This window comes from Schistocerca gregaria, chromosome 2, assembly GCF_023897955.1.
Source record: "Schistocerca gregaria isolate iqSchGreg1 chromosome 2, iqSchGreg1.2, whole genome shotgun sequence".
NCBI classification, from domain to species: Eukaryota; Metazoa; Arthropoda; class Insecta; order Orthoptera; family Acrididae; genus Schistocerca; species Schistocerca gregaria.
This window is the reverse complement of record NC_064921.1, coordinates 637,163,161-637,175,797: the sequence shown is the minus strand read 5'-3', so window position 1 is coordinate 637,175,797 and position 12,637 is coordinate 637,163,161. Positions and strand designations below refer to the sequence as shown.

Below are 12,637 nucleotides of genomic sequence, written 5' to 3'. Positions count from 1 at the left end.
GATGGTTCATTTCATATATACACTCCTGGAAATGGAAAAAAGAACACATTGACACCGGTGTGTCAGACCCACCATACTTGCTCCGGACACTGCGAGAGGGCTGTACAAGCAATGATCACACGCACGGCACAGCGGACACACCAGGAACCGCGGTGTTGGCCGTCGAATGGCGCTAGCTGCGCAGCATTTGTGCACCGCCGCCGTCAGTGTCAGCCAGTTTACCGTGGCATACGGAGCTCCATCGCAGTCTTTAACACTGGTAGCATGCTGCGACAGCGTGGACGTGAACCGTATGTGCAGTTAACGGACTTTGAGCGAGGGCGTATAGTGGGCAAGCGGGAGGCCGGGTGGACGTACCGCCGAATTGCTCAACACGTGGGGCGTGAGGTCTCCACAGTACATCGATGTTGTCGCCAGTGGTCGGCGGAAGGTTCACGTGCCCGTCGACCTGGGACCGGACCGCAGCGACGCACGGATGCACGCCAAGACCGTAGGATCCAACCCAGTGCCGTAGGGGACCGCACCGCCACTTCCCAGCAAATTAGGGACACTGTTGCTCCTGGGGTATCGGCGAGGACCATTCGCAACCGTCTCCATGAAGCTGGGCTACGGTTCCGCACACCGTTAGGCCGTCTTCCGCTCACGCCCCAACATCGTGCAGCCCGCCTCCAGTGGTGTCGCGACAGGCGTGAATGGAGGGACGAATGGAGACGTGTCGTCTTCAGCGATGAGAGTCGCTTCTGCCTTGGTGCCAACGATGGTCGTATGCGTGTTTGGCGCCGTGCAGGTGAGCGCCACAATCAGGACTGCATACGACCGAGGCACACAGGGCCAACACCCGGCATCATGATGTGGGGAGCGATCTCCTACACTGGCCGTACACCTCTGGTGATCGTCGAGGGGACACTGAATAGTGCACGGTACATCCAAACCGTCATCGAACCCATCGTTCTACCATTCCTAGACCGGCAAGGGAACTTGCTGTTCCAACAGGACAATGCACGTCCGCATGTATCCCGTGCCACCCAACGTGCTCTAGAAGGTGTAAGTTAACTACCCTGGCCAGCAAGATCTCCGGATCTGTCCCCCATTGAGCATGTTTGGGACTGGATGAAGCGTCGTCTCACGCGGTCTGCACGTCCAGCACGAACGCTGGTCCAACTGAGGCGCCAGGTGGAAATGGCATGGCAAGCCGTTCCACAGCACTACATCCAGCATCTCTACGATCGTCTCCATGGGAGAATAGCAGCCTGCATTGCTGCGAAAGCTGGATATACACTGTACTAGTGCCGACATTGTGCATGCTCTGTTGCCTGTGTCTATGTGCCTGTGGTTCTGTCAGTGTGATCATGTGATGTATCTGACCCCAGGAATGTGTCAATAAAGTTTCCCCTTCCTGGGACAATGAATTCACGGTGTTCTTATTTCAATTTCCAGGAGTGTATGTCTTTCAATTCTTTCTCGCTTTACTGAGAACATCTGTATAATCAGCGAATCGCATCTATGATGTCGTTTGGCACTGAATTTTAATCCCATTCCTGAACCTTCTATTATTACCGTCTTTGCTTCTTCGATGTATAGATTGAATAGTCGAAAGACTGCAGTCTCGTCTTATACCCTTCCTAATACGAGCTATTCTTTCTTGGTCTTCCATCCTTAATTATGGAGTGAATACGATTCAGTGGCGCGTCACGCCCATCCTGGGCGGATTTGTACTGGTATGCAAAACGTGCATTTGTCACTACCAAGTAACGTAATTCAATAACAATGGGAACCGCTATACTATAGAATAGTATACTGTAGTACACCACAGTAGAGTAAACTACACATGGTAGCTGAAAGACATGCAATGAGACTGACAGAAATGACACTTTTATTCAAAGTCAGTAATTAAATTGATGTCACCGTGATTAATGACGGTCCCCTGGACATTACAAAAGGTGGAGCATGGTTGTTAATAGGACGTGTGATCACCACAGGTGACAATGCTTGTTCTGAAACGTGCTCGCCACAAGGTCAGTGAGTAGTCTTAGGACGTTCCATTTGTAGAACGCTGTTGACAAATGCTGGATGAACGTTGGTGTTTGTGGACGTGCTGCAGTGCGCCTCCCCAACGTGTTCCACACGGGGTGTAGGGTAGGCCAGTGCACTCGCCGAATAGCCTCTCGTTCGAAGGGCTCCTCCACCTGCTCTCTTCGATGCGGCTGCACATTGGTATCCGTATAAAAGAAGTCAGGGTCGACTGCAACCCAGAACAGGCGAACATGCAGAAGGCGTACAGTGTCACAGTAACGTCCAAAGATTTGGAGGTCAGTACTTCCTCTCAACATTGTGCCACCGCTCATCATAATACCTGGACTACCAAAACGATTATGTTCGCCAATGTTCCTAGGTGCATTACGTGTTCCCACTTCTCTCCTTATGAGGGAGCTTCCAGAATCACACTATTCAGACTGAATCTGCTCCAGACCGAATCTGCTCCAGACCGAATCTGTTACACACCGAATCTACTCCACACCGAATCTGCTCCACACCGAATCTGCTTCCATCCGAGAAGAGCACACCACCTCAGTCTCTATGCTCTTGGCACAATCGCAGTATAGCGCCGCTGCCAACAGAAGCCAACATACAGGTCGCTGGGCAAAGAGACCACCACCACTCATTCTCCTTACTCCTGTGGAACATGAGATTGCTTGCCTTGCACTCCTGTTAAACGTACTTGCAACTGCACCCGCTGCGGCGGTCGTTGTGGCCTAGCTTCAGTCTGGAACCGCGCTGCTGCTACGGTCGCAGGTTCGAATCCTGCCTCAGGAATGGATGTGTGTGTTGTTCTTAGGCTAGTTAGATTTAAGTAGATCTAAGTCTAGGGGACTGATGACCTCAGATGTTAAGTCCAATAGTGTTTGGAGCCATTTGAAACATTTTTGAGCACCCGCTGCTTGATGTGAGTCCCTTCTTGCTTGTTGTATAATGAATTGGTCATATGCAGCTGTAGTTGACAATGAACCACCACCTCCTGTCTTTCGGGCAGCAGTGTCTGTATTTTGGAGTGCTCTTCATGCATGTGAAACAATATCTGAGATACATTTGTCAGACTTCGTCCTTCTTGAAGTTTCCCCATGTTTCTTCCCCGTGTAAAGACATCAGATTTTGTATCCAGGTCATGTTACAATGAAGAACAACATCATAGTGCATTGTAACGGCTCGCTGATTGACAAGTGCTGTCTTATCCTGTTCCTTCAATTGCCCCGTTTTGCGAGACCAGCCCCATTTTGCGCCATAGTCACGCTGACCTCATGCCACGTGTAGTCCCGTTTTCTGTGCACGGCTGGGACACCACTGGTAACATACTCCCGAACTGTCATTCATTTCCACCTAGTTGTTAATAGGTTACGTATCTCGTCTCCTTAAGTTTAGCAGAGCAGTGTGTCATTGAGCATGGGTACCGCATCGGACAGCTGATCTGGAACGTTGGCTAGGAACAAGAATATTGCAGGCGAGCGATTAACGCTCTGTCCACAGGGAGCTATCTGGGCATAATACACAGATGAACCAATACATTACGTGTCGGTCCATATTTTGAAAACATAATACTTTAGCGATTGTGATACAGATTTTACAAGTTCTTGATAAGTTTACGGAGTTATATAACACCAGATGTCCAAGCAAAGATCACGCAGTTCCTGTGAATCACAGGCAGGTCCCCCCCAAAGTGTCCAGATATTTTCTAATGTGTTCATATCAGCTCTAGGTGTTATCCAAAACATGAATGTAAGTTCACTATAATGCTCCTGAAACCACTGCAATACTGTTCTGGTTTTGTCAGATGGACATTTATCCTGCTGAAAGATGGCTTTGCCAGCAGGGAAAGCATCAAATGTGAAGGAAAGCAGATGGTCCACAATAATCTTCAAATAGTCCAGAGCTCTGATGGTGATTTCGATTACTATTTCAGGTCCCATGGGAGCCAGGTGGATGTTCCCCCCAAACCTAATACTGTCCCCATCAGCTAACGTCCGCGGAGCATGTTTCGAGTATCCATTCGCGTGGATGACTGTATATCTGAGAGTGACCATAGAGCTGATACGTGATTCATCCGACCGTGTGACACGGTCCAATCTCGATAATCCCGTAACCACTGCAACAGTAATTAAAGACGTCACTGGGTCAACTTGGTAACCCATAGTGGTCGTCTGCTGCCGACTTGCATTTTAACAATGTGCCCTCAACGGCGTGCTCCGGAACACTTGTGTCGGCCCAGCAATGTATGTTGTCATGTCTGCCACAGACCGCCGCTTATCCTATTTTACAGTGTCGGCGGGTCTCCGCCCTCAAAGTTCTGTGACGAAGCATGTTTGTCCAACACCATGGCGTTTACTCCTTGTTTCATCGGCCACCAACCGTTTCCCATTGCTGCTCGTGACAGTAGCACGCATGCAGACTACCTTCTTCACCGTTTCCAAGATAGTCATTCCCAGATGATGGGCCATAACAATCTGCCCTTTGTCGAAACCGCTATTAAAATTGTAGAACCGCTGCAAGCCGTATATAATTTTCATTTATTTACATGTTCCATTCGACAGCTGTGTGGATCTTCAGAAATATACAAACCAAGAACCACACGTTGAATATACAGACGGAAAAATGAAATACCAAAAAATTAATTGATGTAGAATAATGAAATTTCGGGAATAATTTTTCTAGGTAACATATTTAAGTGATTCAAATTACGAGATCATAGGTTAATGTAAGAGCGAGATAAGCCATTGCAAATGTGCAATGCTGGTACATTAATAACCAGTGTAACCACTAGAATGTTGAATACAAGCATGGACATTTGCACGCATTGTGTTGTGTAAGTGTTGGATGTCAGTTTGTGGGATGGAGTTCCGTGCCTGTTGGTCTGTTAATACAGGGACAGTTCATGGTGGTTGTGGCTGTTGCTAGAGTTGTCGTCCGATGGTGACCAATATGTGCTCTATTAGAGACAGATCTGGTGATGGAGTGGGGCAAGGTAACATTTCAACACTCTGTAGAGCATATTGGACCACAACAGCGATATGTGGACGAGCTTTATCTTGCTGGAAAGCACCCTGTGCAATGCTGTTCGTGAATGACAACACAAGAGGTCGAATCACCAGATTGACGTACAGATTTGCAGTCAGGGCATGTGGGATAACAACGACGGTGCTCCTGCTGTTATACAAAATCGCACCCCACACCATAACTACAAGTGTAGTTGCAATGTGTCTAGCACGTGGCCAGGTTGTTTTCAGGCCCTCCGCTGGCCTCCTCCTAACCAACACACGGCCATCACTGGCACGGAGACAGAGCCAGCTTTCGTCAAAAAACACAACAAATCTCCACCATGCCCTCCAATGAGCTCTCGGTTGATACCACTGAAGTCAAAATATCGCGGTGGTTTGGGCTCACCGGAATGCACGCTAAAGGGTGTCCGGCTCGGAGGTGTGCTTGAAGAAACCGATTTGTAACAGCTCAGTTCGTTGCGTCACTGTGATGCCAACTGCTGGTCAAATTGCTGCTGCATATGCAGTACAATCCGCCACAGCTATACGCCGAACACTATGGTCTTCCCAAGTGGCCGTATGGACCGTGCGTTACCGTGACAAACGCCCCTAGCAACTGTGTACAGTGGCTACATTCCTACCGAGTCTTTCTGCGATATCGCGGAGGGAACGTCCATCTTTCCGTAGCCTTTTTACGCGACCCCGTTCAAACTCAGTGAGGTGTTGATAATGGCGTCTTTATCGCCTTACAGGCATTCCTGACTAATATCAGCTCACGACGTCCAAAGGTATCTAACGCTCAGGACCGTTACACCCGGCATGTAAAGCAAACCTGATTTTCATCCTCTTTAGCCGGCCGAAGTGGCCGTGCGGTTCTAGGCGCTGCAGTCTGGAACCGCGAGACCGCTACGGTCGCAGGTTCGAATCCTGCCTCGGGCATGGATGTGTGTGATGTCCTTAGGTTAGTTAGGTTTAAGTAGTTCTAAGTTCTAGGGGACTTATGACCTCAGATGTTAAGTCCCATAGTGCTCAGACCCATCTGAACCATTTTTGTTGGACTGTCAAGAGGGAGACTTGTGTTCCATCCTCCTACAGTGTCAACCTTTTTTTTCCGCTGTCCGCTGCATTCAAATTTACTCCTGTGTCGAGGTATAAAGCCTGTTCGCAAAAGCGAGGTGTAAGCTAGGGACCTATAATGACAGTTGACTCTGCACAACTACTCTATTAGCAGCCAAAAGGAAGTTGCTTTCGAATGGGGAACCGCAAACGTTTGTTCATAACAAGGCGCCTGTATCCCTTATCGACGTACTTCATTTTTACAACTGGCTAGTGAGATATGCCTCCCTGACCCATTTAGGTGTGATAACTCCCAAGGAAATGAGAAGACAAAAGTGCGTAAGTGTATTGGTATGGATGTGTCAAATCTTTCACAAATACGTCCAGTATTAGTCTGAAAATAAGTAAAGTTCTGAAAAATTTTATTAGAATTATTTAAATTTTTTTGCCGTAAGCTACAATAAATTTGCAGTTATGTGTAAATTGTGGAAGTGCTAAGCCTATAATAAGGTTGGCATACTACGTAAACTATGACAGTGTTTGAATTAGGCTGACATGTGGCGGCGACGGTGTACTGGGAGGATGGGAGTGGCCGCTAGGCATCATTCCAAAACAACAAGGGAGCACCTAGTCGGAAACGTTCAACATCACAGCGTAACGCGTAACCACAGTATGTCCAAGGACCAATTAGGGGCTGCCGCAATTCAGTGTACGTTATCTGAAACGCATGGAAATGAAAGTAAAAACATCGCAAACAGATGTCTTTCTTCGCGCTGCGTTAATTGAACGATGAGAACGCAGAAGATTTTGCCTGACCTTTCCTTGGAACAAGTGGACTTACTTTGTTGCAGTTACAGTTTTTCGTGTAATTTTTTGTGACATTTATTATTTCACTAAAGATGTATTTGTAGCCACTGTAGCCACTGTCAGTAGCTGTTGCACATGAAGGAGTTGCGAGAGCTCGGAGTCTCTTTCGATTTGTAAGGAATATGCGTAATTAACACATCCTTTTTGCCTTATTTATAAAATTAAAAACTGGTTAATGTTGTCGATCGAGAAGCTAATAATCCAGAAGTGCTAAATTGTTATTGGCTGAGAAAAATACTGTCCAAAGCCAGAGGTTTCAACGACATAAAATGCTAAAGTGTGTAGAACATCACATGCGCAATACTGAGCTACAATGAGCAGCATTCAGAAACAATCTTTGTGGCGCAAAGGCACCACCGTGACCCATACGTGTATTGCGGTTCTGACCCTTCGCTAAATGTTAACTTGGTCGGCTCTGAGCACTATGGGACTTAACTTCTGTGGTCATCAGTCGCCTAGAACTTAGAACTACTTAAACCTAACTAACCTAAGGACATCACACACATCCATGGCCGAGGCAGGATTCGAACCCGCGACCGTAGCATTCGCGCAGTTCCCGACTGAAGCACCTAGAATCGCTCGGCCACCGTGGCAGGCTAAATGTTAACTCTAACTTTATATCCTCCGGGTTGCTGACAGGAGTAGTAATGCTGGTAGAAGTTGAATGGGCCTAACGGTAGGACAGATTTCTCGGTGCAGCTAATCTGGTCAAATTCGGGAAGGCGACCGTTCAAACCTCCGTCCGATCATAATGATTTAGGTTTTCTGTGATTTCCCTAAATCTCTTAAGGCCAATTCCGGGATGGTTCCTTTGAAAGGACAGGGCTTACATTCTTCCCCACCCTTCGCTAATCCGATGGGACCGATGACCTTGTGTTTGATCCCCTCCCCCAAATCAACCAACCAACCTAACCTGGTCAACCTTAGGAACCAAGAGACGCCCATAATCAAAGCAAACATAACATGTGGAGTTAGATGTCACCTCTACATCTACATCTACGTCCATACTCCGCAAGCCACCTGACGGTGTGTGGCGGAGGGTGCCCTGAGTACCTCTATCGGTTCTCCCTTCTATTCCAGTCTCGTATTGTTCGTGGAAAGAAGGATTGTCGGTATGATTCTGTGTGGGCTCTAATCTCTCTGATTTTATCCTCATGGTCTCTTCGCGAGATATACGTAGGAGGGAGCAATATACTGCTTGACTCTTCGGTGAAGGTATGTTCTCGAAACTTTAACAAAACCCTGTACCGAGCTACTGAGTGTCTCTCCTACAGAGTCTTCCACTGGAGTTTATCTATCATCTCCGTAACGCTTTCACGATTACTAAATGATCCTGTAACGAAGCGCGCTGCTCTCCGTTGGATCTTCTTTATCTCTTCTATCAACCCTAATTGGTACGGATCCCACACTGCTGAGCAGTATTCATGCAATGGGCGAACAAGCGTATTGTAACCTACTTCCTTTGTTGTCGGATTGCATTTCCTTAGGATTCTTCCAATGAATCTCAGTCTGGCATCTGCTTTACCGACGATCAACTTTATATGATCATTCCATTTTAAATCACTCCTAATGCCTACTCCCAGTTAATTTATGGAATTAACTGCTTCCAGTTGCTGACCTGCTATTTTGTAGCTAAATGATAAGGGACCTATTTTTCTATGTATTCGCATCACATTACACTTGTCTACATTGAGATTCAATTGCCATTCCGCTCACCATGCGTCAATTCGCTGCAGATCTTCCTGCATTTCAGTACAATTTTCCATTGTTGCAACCTCTCGATACACCACAGCATCATTTGCAAAAAGCCTCAGTGAACTTCCGATGTCATCCACCAGGTCATTCATGTATATTGTGAATAGCAACGGTCCTATGACACTCCCCTGCGGCACACCTGAAATCACTCTTACTTCGGAAGACTTCTCTCCATTGAGAATGACATGCTGCGTTCTGTTATCTAGGAACTCCTCAATCCAAACACACAATTGGTCTGATAGTCCATATGCTCTTACTTTGTTCATTAAACGACTCTGGGGAACTGTATCGAACGCCTTGCGGAAGTCGAGAAACACGGCATCTACCTGTGAACCCGTGTTTATTACCCTCTGAGTCTCGTGGACGAATGTTGTTTGTAACTGACTTTCAAATAGTTTAAATTTTTTAATATGTTGAATGAAGATACTCTCTGCGCTTGAAAGCTGTAGCGACTGGAAGCCATACACCATGTTCTGTTTACTATCAAAACAGTTACCCCTTCAGCCACTCCACTATGAATCACCTTACAATAAGCAATTAATATGCTGTCGAATGGCTGCCATACAACCTGATGTACACGTGCCAGGTAGGTGGTTCATTGTGGCCATGTTGCATTGCTTCCATACAACCAGCATCTCTGAGAGGTTGCTCTGTTTCTTCTGGGAATCAGAAATGGTGTAGTACTGGGTACTGGTACTCCACAATATTTTCGCTTCTGGAGCATAAAACTGCTGCTGTATCAATAGCTACACTGAAGTGTGTAAGTTTTACTAGTGTTCGATGAAATCCTTGCAGATGTGAAACAGTTACAATTTCTGGAATGAATAATAGGGATTAAAAGTTTTTTTACTATTAAATCTTTATACACAAAGAGCAGAGTGTATGTATCTATGTCCGTGATCTCCTCCCAAACGCCCGGATCGATTCCATCCAAACCTGGCACAGAAAGAGCACGCATCATAGTAGCAACACTGTGTGGTTTATAGCGTCCTAGCTCCAATAGGAGAGGACATATAGGCAAAAACGTGTTTTTTCCAGCCCTTAGTGTATAGGCTGCTTTGAAGACAGGCAAGTTGTGTAGGAACAGTATTGGCTCGGCCAAATCAACCTGTTTTGCATGGTAGCCCACATCTCAGCGACAAGAAACAGTCTCCTAGACTGCAACATGTAGGCTAGCCTGCATGACACGCATGTTGTTTTAAAGTAATATCTGTCTACTTTATCGATCAGCTTCGCATGATGGCCTCTACTACAGGGGACATAAATGATTTTCAAGCCCATGATATGTAGGCTACCCACTTGACAGGCATGTTGAGGGAGCAGTATTGGCCTGCTTTATTGAAAGTATTGGAAGGATTGTGTGTACCAATGAGCATGGGTAACGGCAGGTTGAGATGGATATGGAAAGGGTAGAGAGCAAGGAGGAGGAGGAAATTGATAGATAGAGGGGAGGAGGGGGAGATGTATGATGCAAGTGGAAGGTGTACAGGGGGGTGGGCAAGTGGAAAAAGAAGAGTGGGAGCTGGAAATGGAAAGAGAGAGGGGGAGGAGAATATGGTCAGAGGGATGGGGAGGAAAATATGGTCAGAGAGAGGGGTTGGAGGAAATAGACAAAGAGAGGGAGAGGAGGAGATGAAGAAACAGACAGAGGTTGGAGGAGGAGGTAGACGGACATGGGGAGGAAGAGATGGACGTAGAGAGAGAGAGAGAGAGAGAGAGAGAGAGAGGAGGGAGTGTGTTCAGTATATGCGAGAGAGGAGGGGGTGTGTTCAATATATTCCTCGAACGCATGCATGGGAGAAGCTGTGAGGAAAAGGATAGTTAGAATAAATAAATGCCTTCTAACGATGATTTTTGATTACAGTCTTTTTTTTTTTTTTTTTTTTTTTTTTTTTTTTTTTTTTTTTTTGCTGTAATCAAGCATGTTTCACAACCTTTGAACGTCGCAACCTCGATCTCTCTTTGTTGACTTGGATACTTTAATTTTGATTGCTGCTGTTCTTCCCAGCATGACTTCCTGTTAGTCCCGTTGAGATGGCGAGCTGCCTGTCGCGATGCCGCAGGGCTGTTTCGGCGAGTGATCGCGCAGAGCGGCGTGGCAGTGGGCGACGGCGCATTCAGCGCGCGGGTGCCGGAGCGCTCGTTCACGCTGGCTGCCCACCTCGGCCTCACGACAACAGACTCCAGACAGCTGCTCGACTTCCTGGCGCGCCAACCCGCCATAGCGCTCGTCGAGAACACTCTTCAAGGTCGCACCGCGGAGGTACGTCATGTGTCCGCCGCGGTCTGGCGTCTCGTCTACACAGCCTGACACAGAATCAGGAATAACTATGGAAACCATAAGACAGTTGTCACAAAGGTTGGATATTTTGTTACGAGAGAAGAGTTACAGAAAAAACGTATCGTCTAAATCAGTGCCGCTGCAGTTTTCTTGAGTCACCTGTACATAGTTCGACGACTATATCTAACAAAGTACTAAGATATATGTGATAGAATAGGGAGAATTACAACTGGGATAGCTGACTTATTTGTTGAAGTATTGAAATTACGGCCGATCCTGACAATTTTTGTAGTTATAGATATTTTCTAGTTTTGATGGTCGCCTTCGGAGTGGGACCCATTTGTGTGCACCAATATTTGCAGTTCCTTCCTTCCATTACTCATACCTGCAACGACATTTACGTTTATGACGCGCTGGAATTCCATCGTGTTTGCCTTCAAACATAGCGTAAAAAATCTATAGCAAACTGTTCGTCAGCTGCCACCGAATGAATCTGTTTTGATGAAACGTGTCATGGTGTAAGGACTCGGTTCAAGATAAACAAACAATAGCGCTCTAAGAACTAGCACAACCGCCTGATGCCCCTTCTGTGTTCAGGTGGTCGTGGTAGGTTTCTGGGCGCGTTATCAGACGCAGCAATAAAAGAATCAGTTGTATTACACGTTTATTCAGTAATTTTAGAACTCAGACGGCATCTTCCGTTCTTTCCTAGGTCTTGGGTCGGACTCTCACGTCTGACTGCTGCTGTGGTCCTGATTGGACCTCCACGACGACTTGGAAGTGCTCGGTCCCTCCCAAGGCCCCTCTCGCCTTCCCTCACGGCGTGTTGTCGGATGCCATGTTGTCCGACACTATTGCCGTACCAGGCTCTGAATTTTGCCGTGTTGGGTCATCTCGATGACCGACGCTATTGCCCATCAGGTGACTGCGTCGTCGTGATGTCGTGCTGTTCGCCGATCATGACCCACTCTGCAGCAAACCGGTGGTGGATCGGAGGCTGCGACGTTAAAACATCATGGCAGTCTCTTGGGTGGCTCACGAGCGGCAGTACAGCGGAGATGTGCTGTATAGATGGAACAATCGTGCACAAACTGTTACCTAACAGTGGTTCAAATGGCTCTGAGCACTATGGGGTTTAACAGCTGTGGTCATCAGTCCCCTAGAACTTGGAACTACTTAAACCTAACTAACCTAAAGACATCACACACATCCATGCCCGAGGCAGGATTCGAACCTGCGAATGTAGCGATCACGCGGCTCCAGACTGAAGCGCCTAGAACCGCACGGCCTTACCGGCCGGCCACCTAATAGTAATCAGACAATCTAGCGCTAAGGGCTTGAACGCCATCGATGATTCTGATAGAGTCATTACTGGTCTGTCAGCTGGAGATTTTTTTTTGCGGTTGGGGAAGGGTTTTTGCTATTAAACATCATTCATAATGACCAGACCCTCTTCCTTTAGTCCCAGCCGTTAACAGTCTCTCCTATTGCTACGTTTGTTTAACGATTCGTGTCGGTACATTAGCACCCTTGACAAACCAACAGTGCATGAAGTTGCGAATCGAATCATGTGTCTTGCATAACGTTATGGAGGCGCACCAAGTCCCGCCTAATTGTTCTGTCTCTGTCTCCCTGCTGCCCGAGGCAGCCT

General features: G+C 47.1%; 1 protein-coding gene across 1 annotated transcript in view; it reads left to right on the top strand.

Annotated features, from left to right (window-relative positions):
- LOC126334671 (esterase FE4-like) overlaps positions 1–12,637 on the top strand; it is a 79,966-nt gene that overhangs the window by 32,838 nt on the left and 34,491 nt on the right. The window contains exon 5 of the mRNA XM_049997136.1: positions 10,769–10,968. Within this exon, the coding sequence (XP_049853093.1) occupies positions 10,769–10,968 (200 nt within the window). The remainder of the gene's footprint in view (positions 1–10,768; positions 10,969–12,637) is intronic.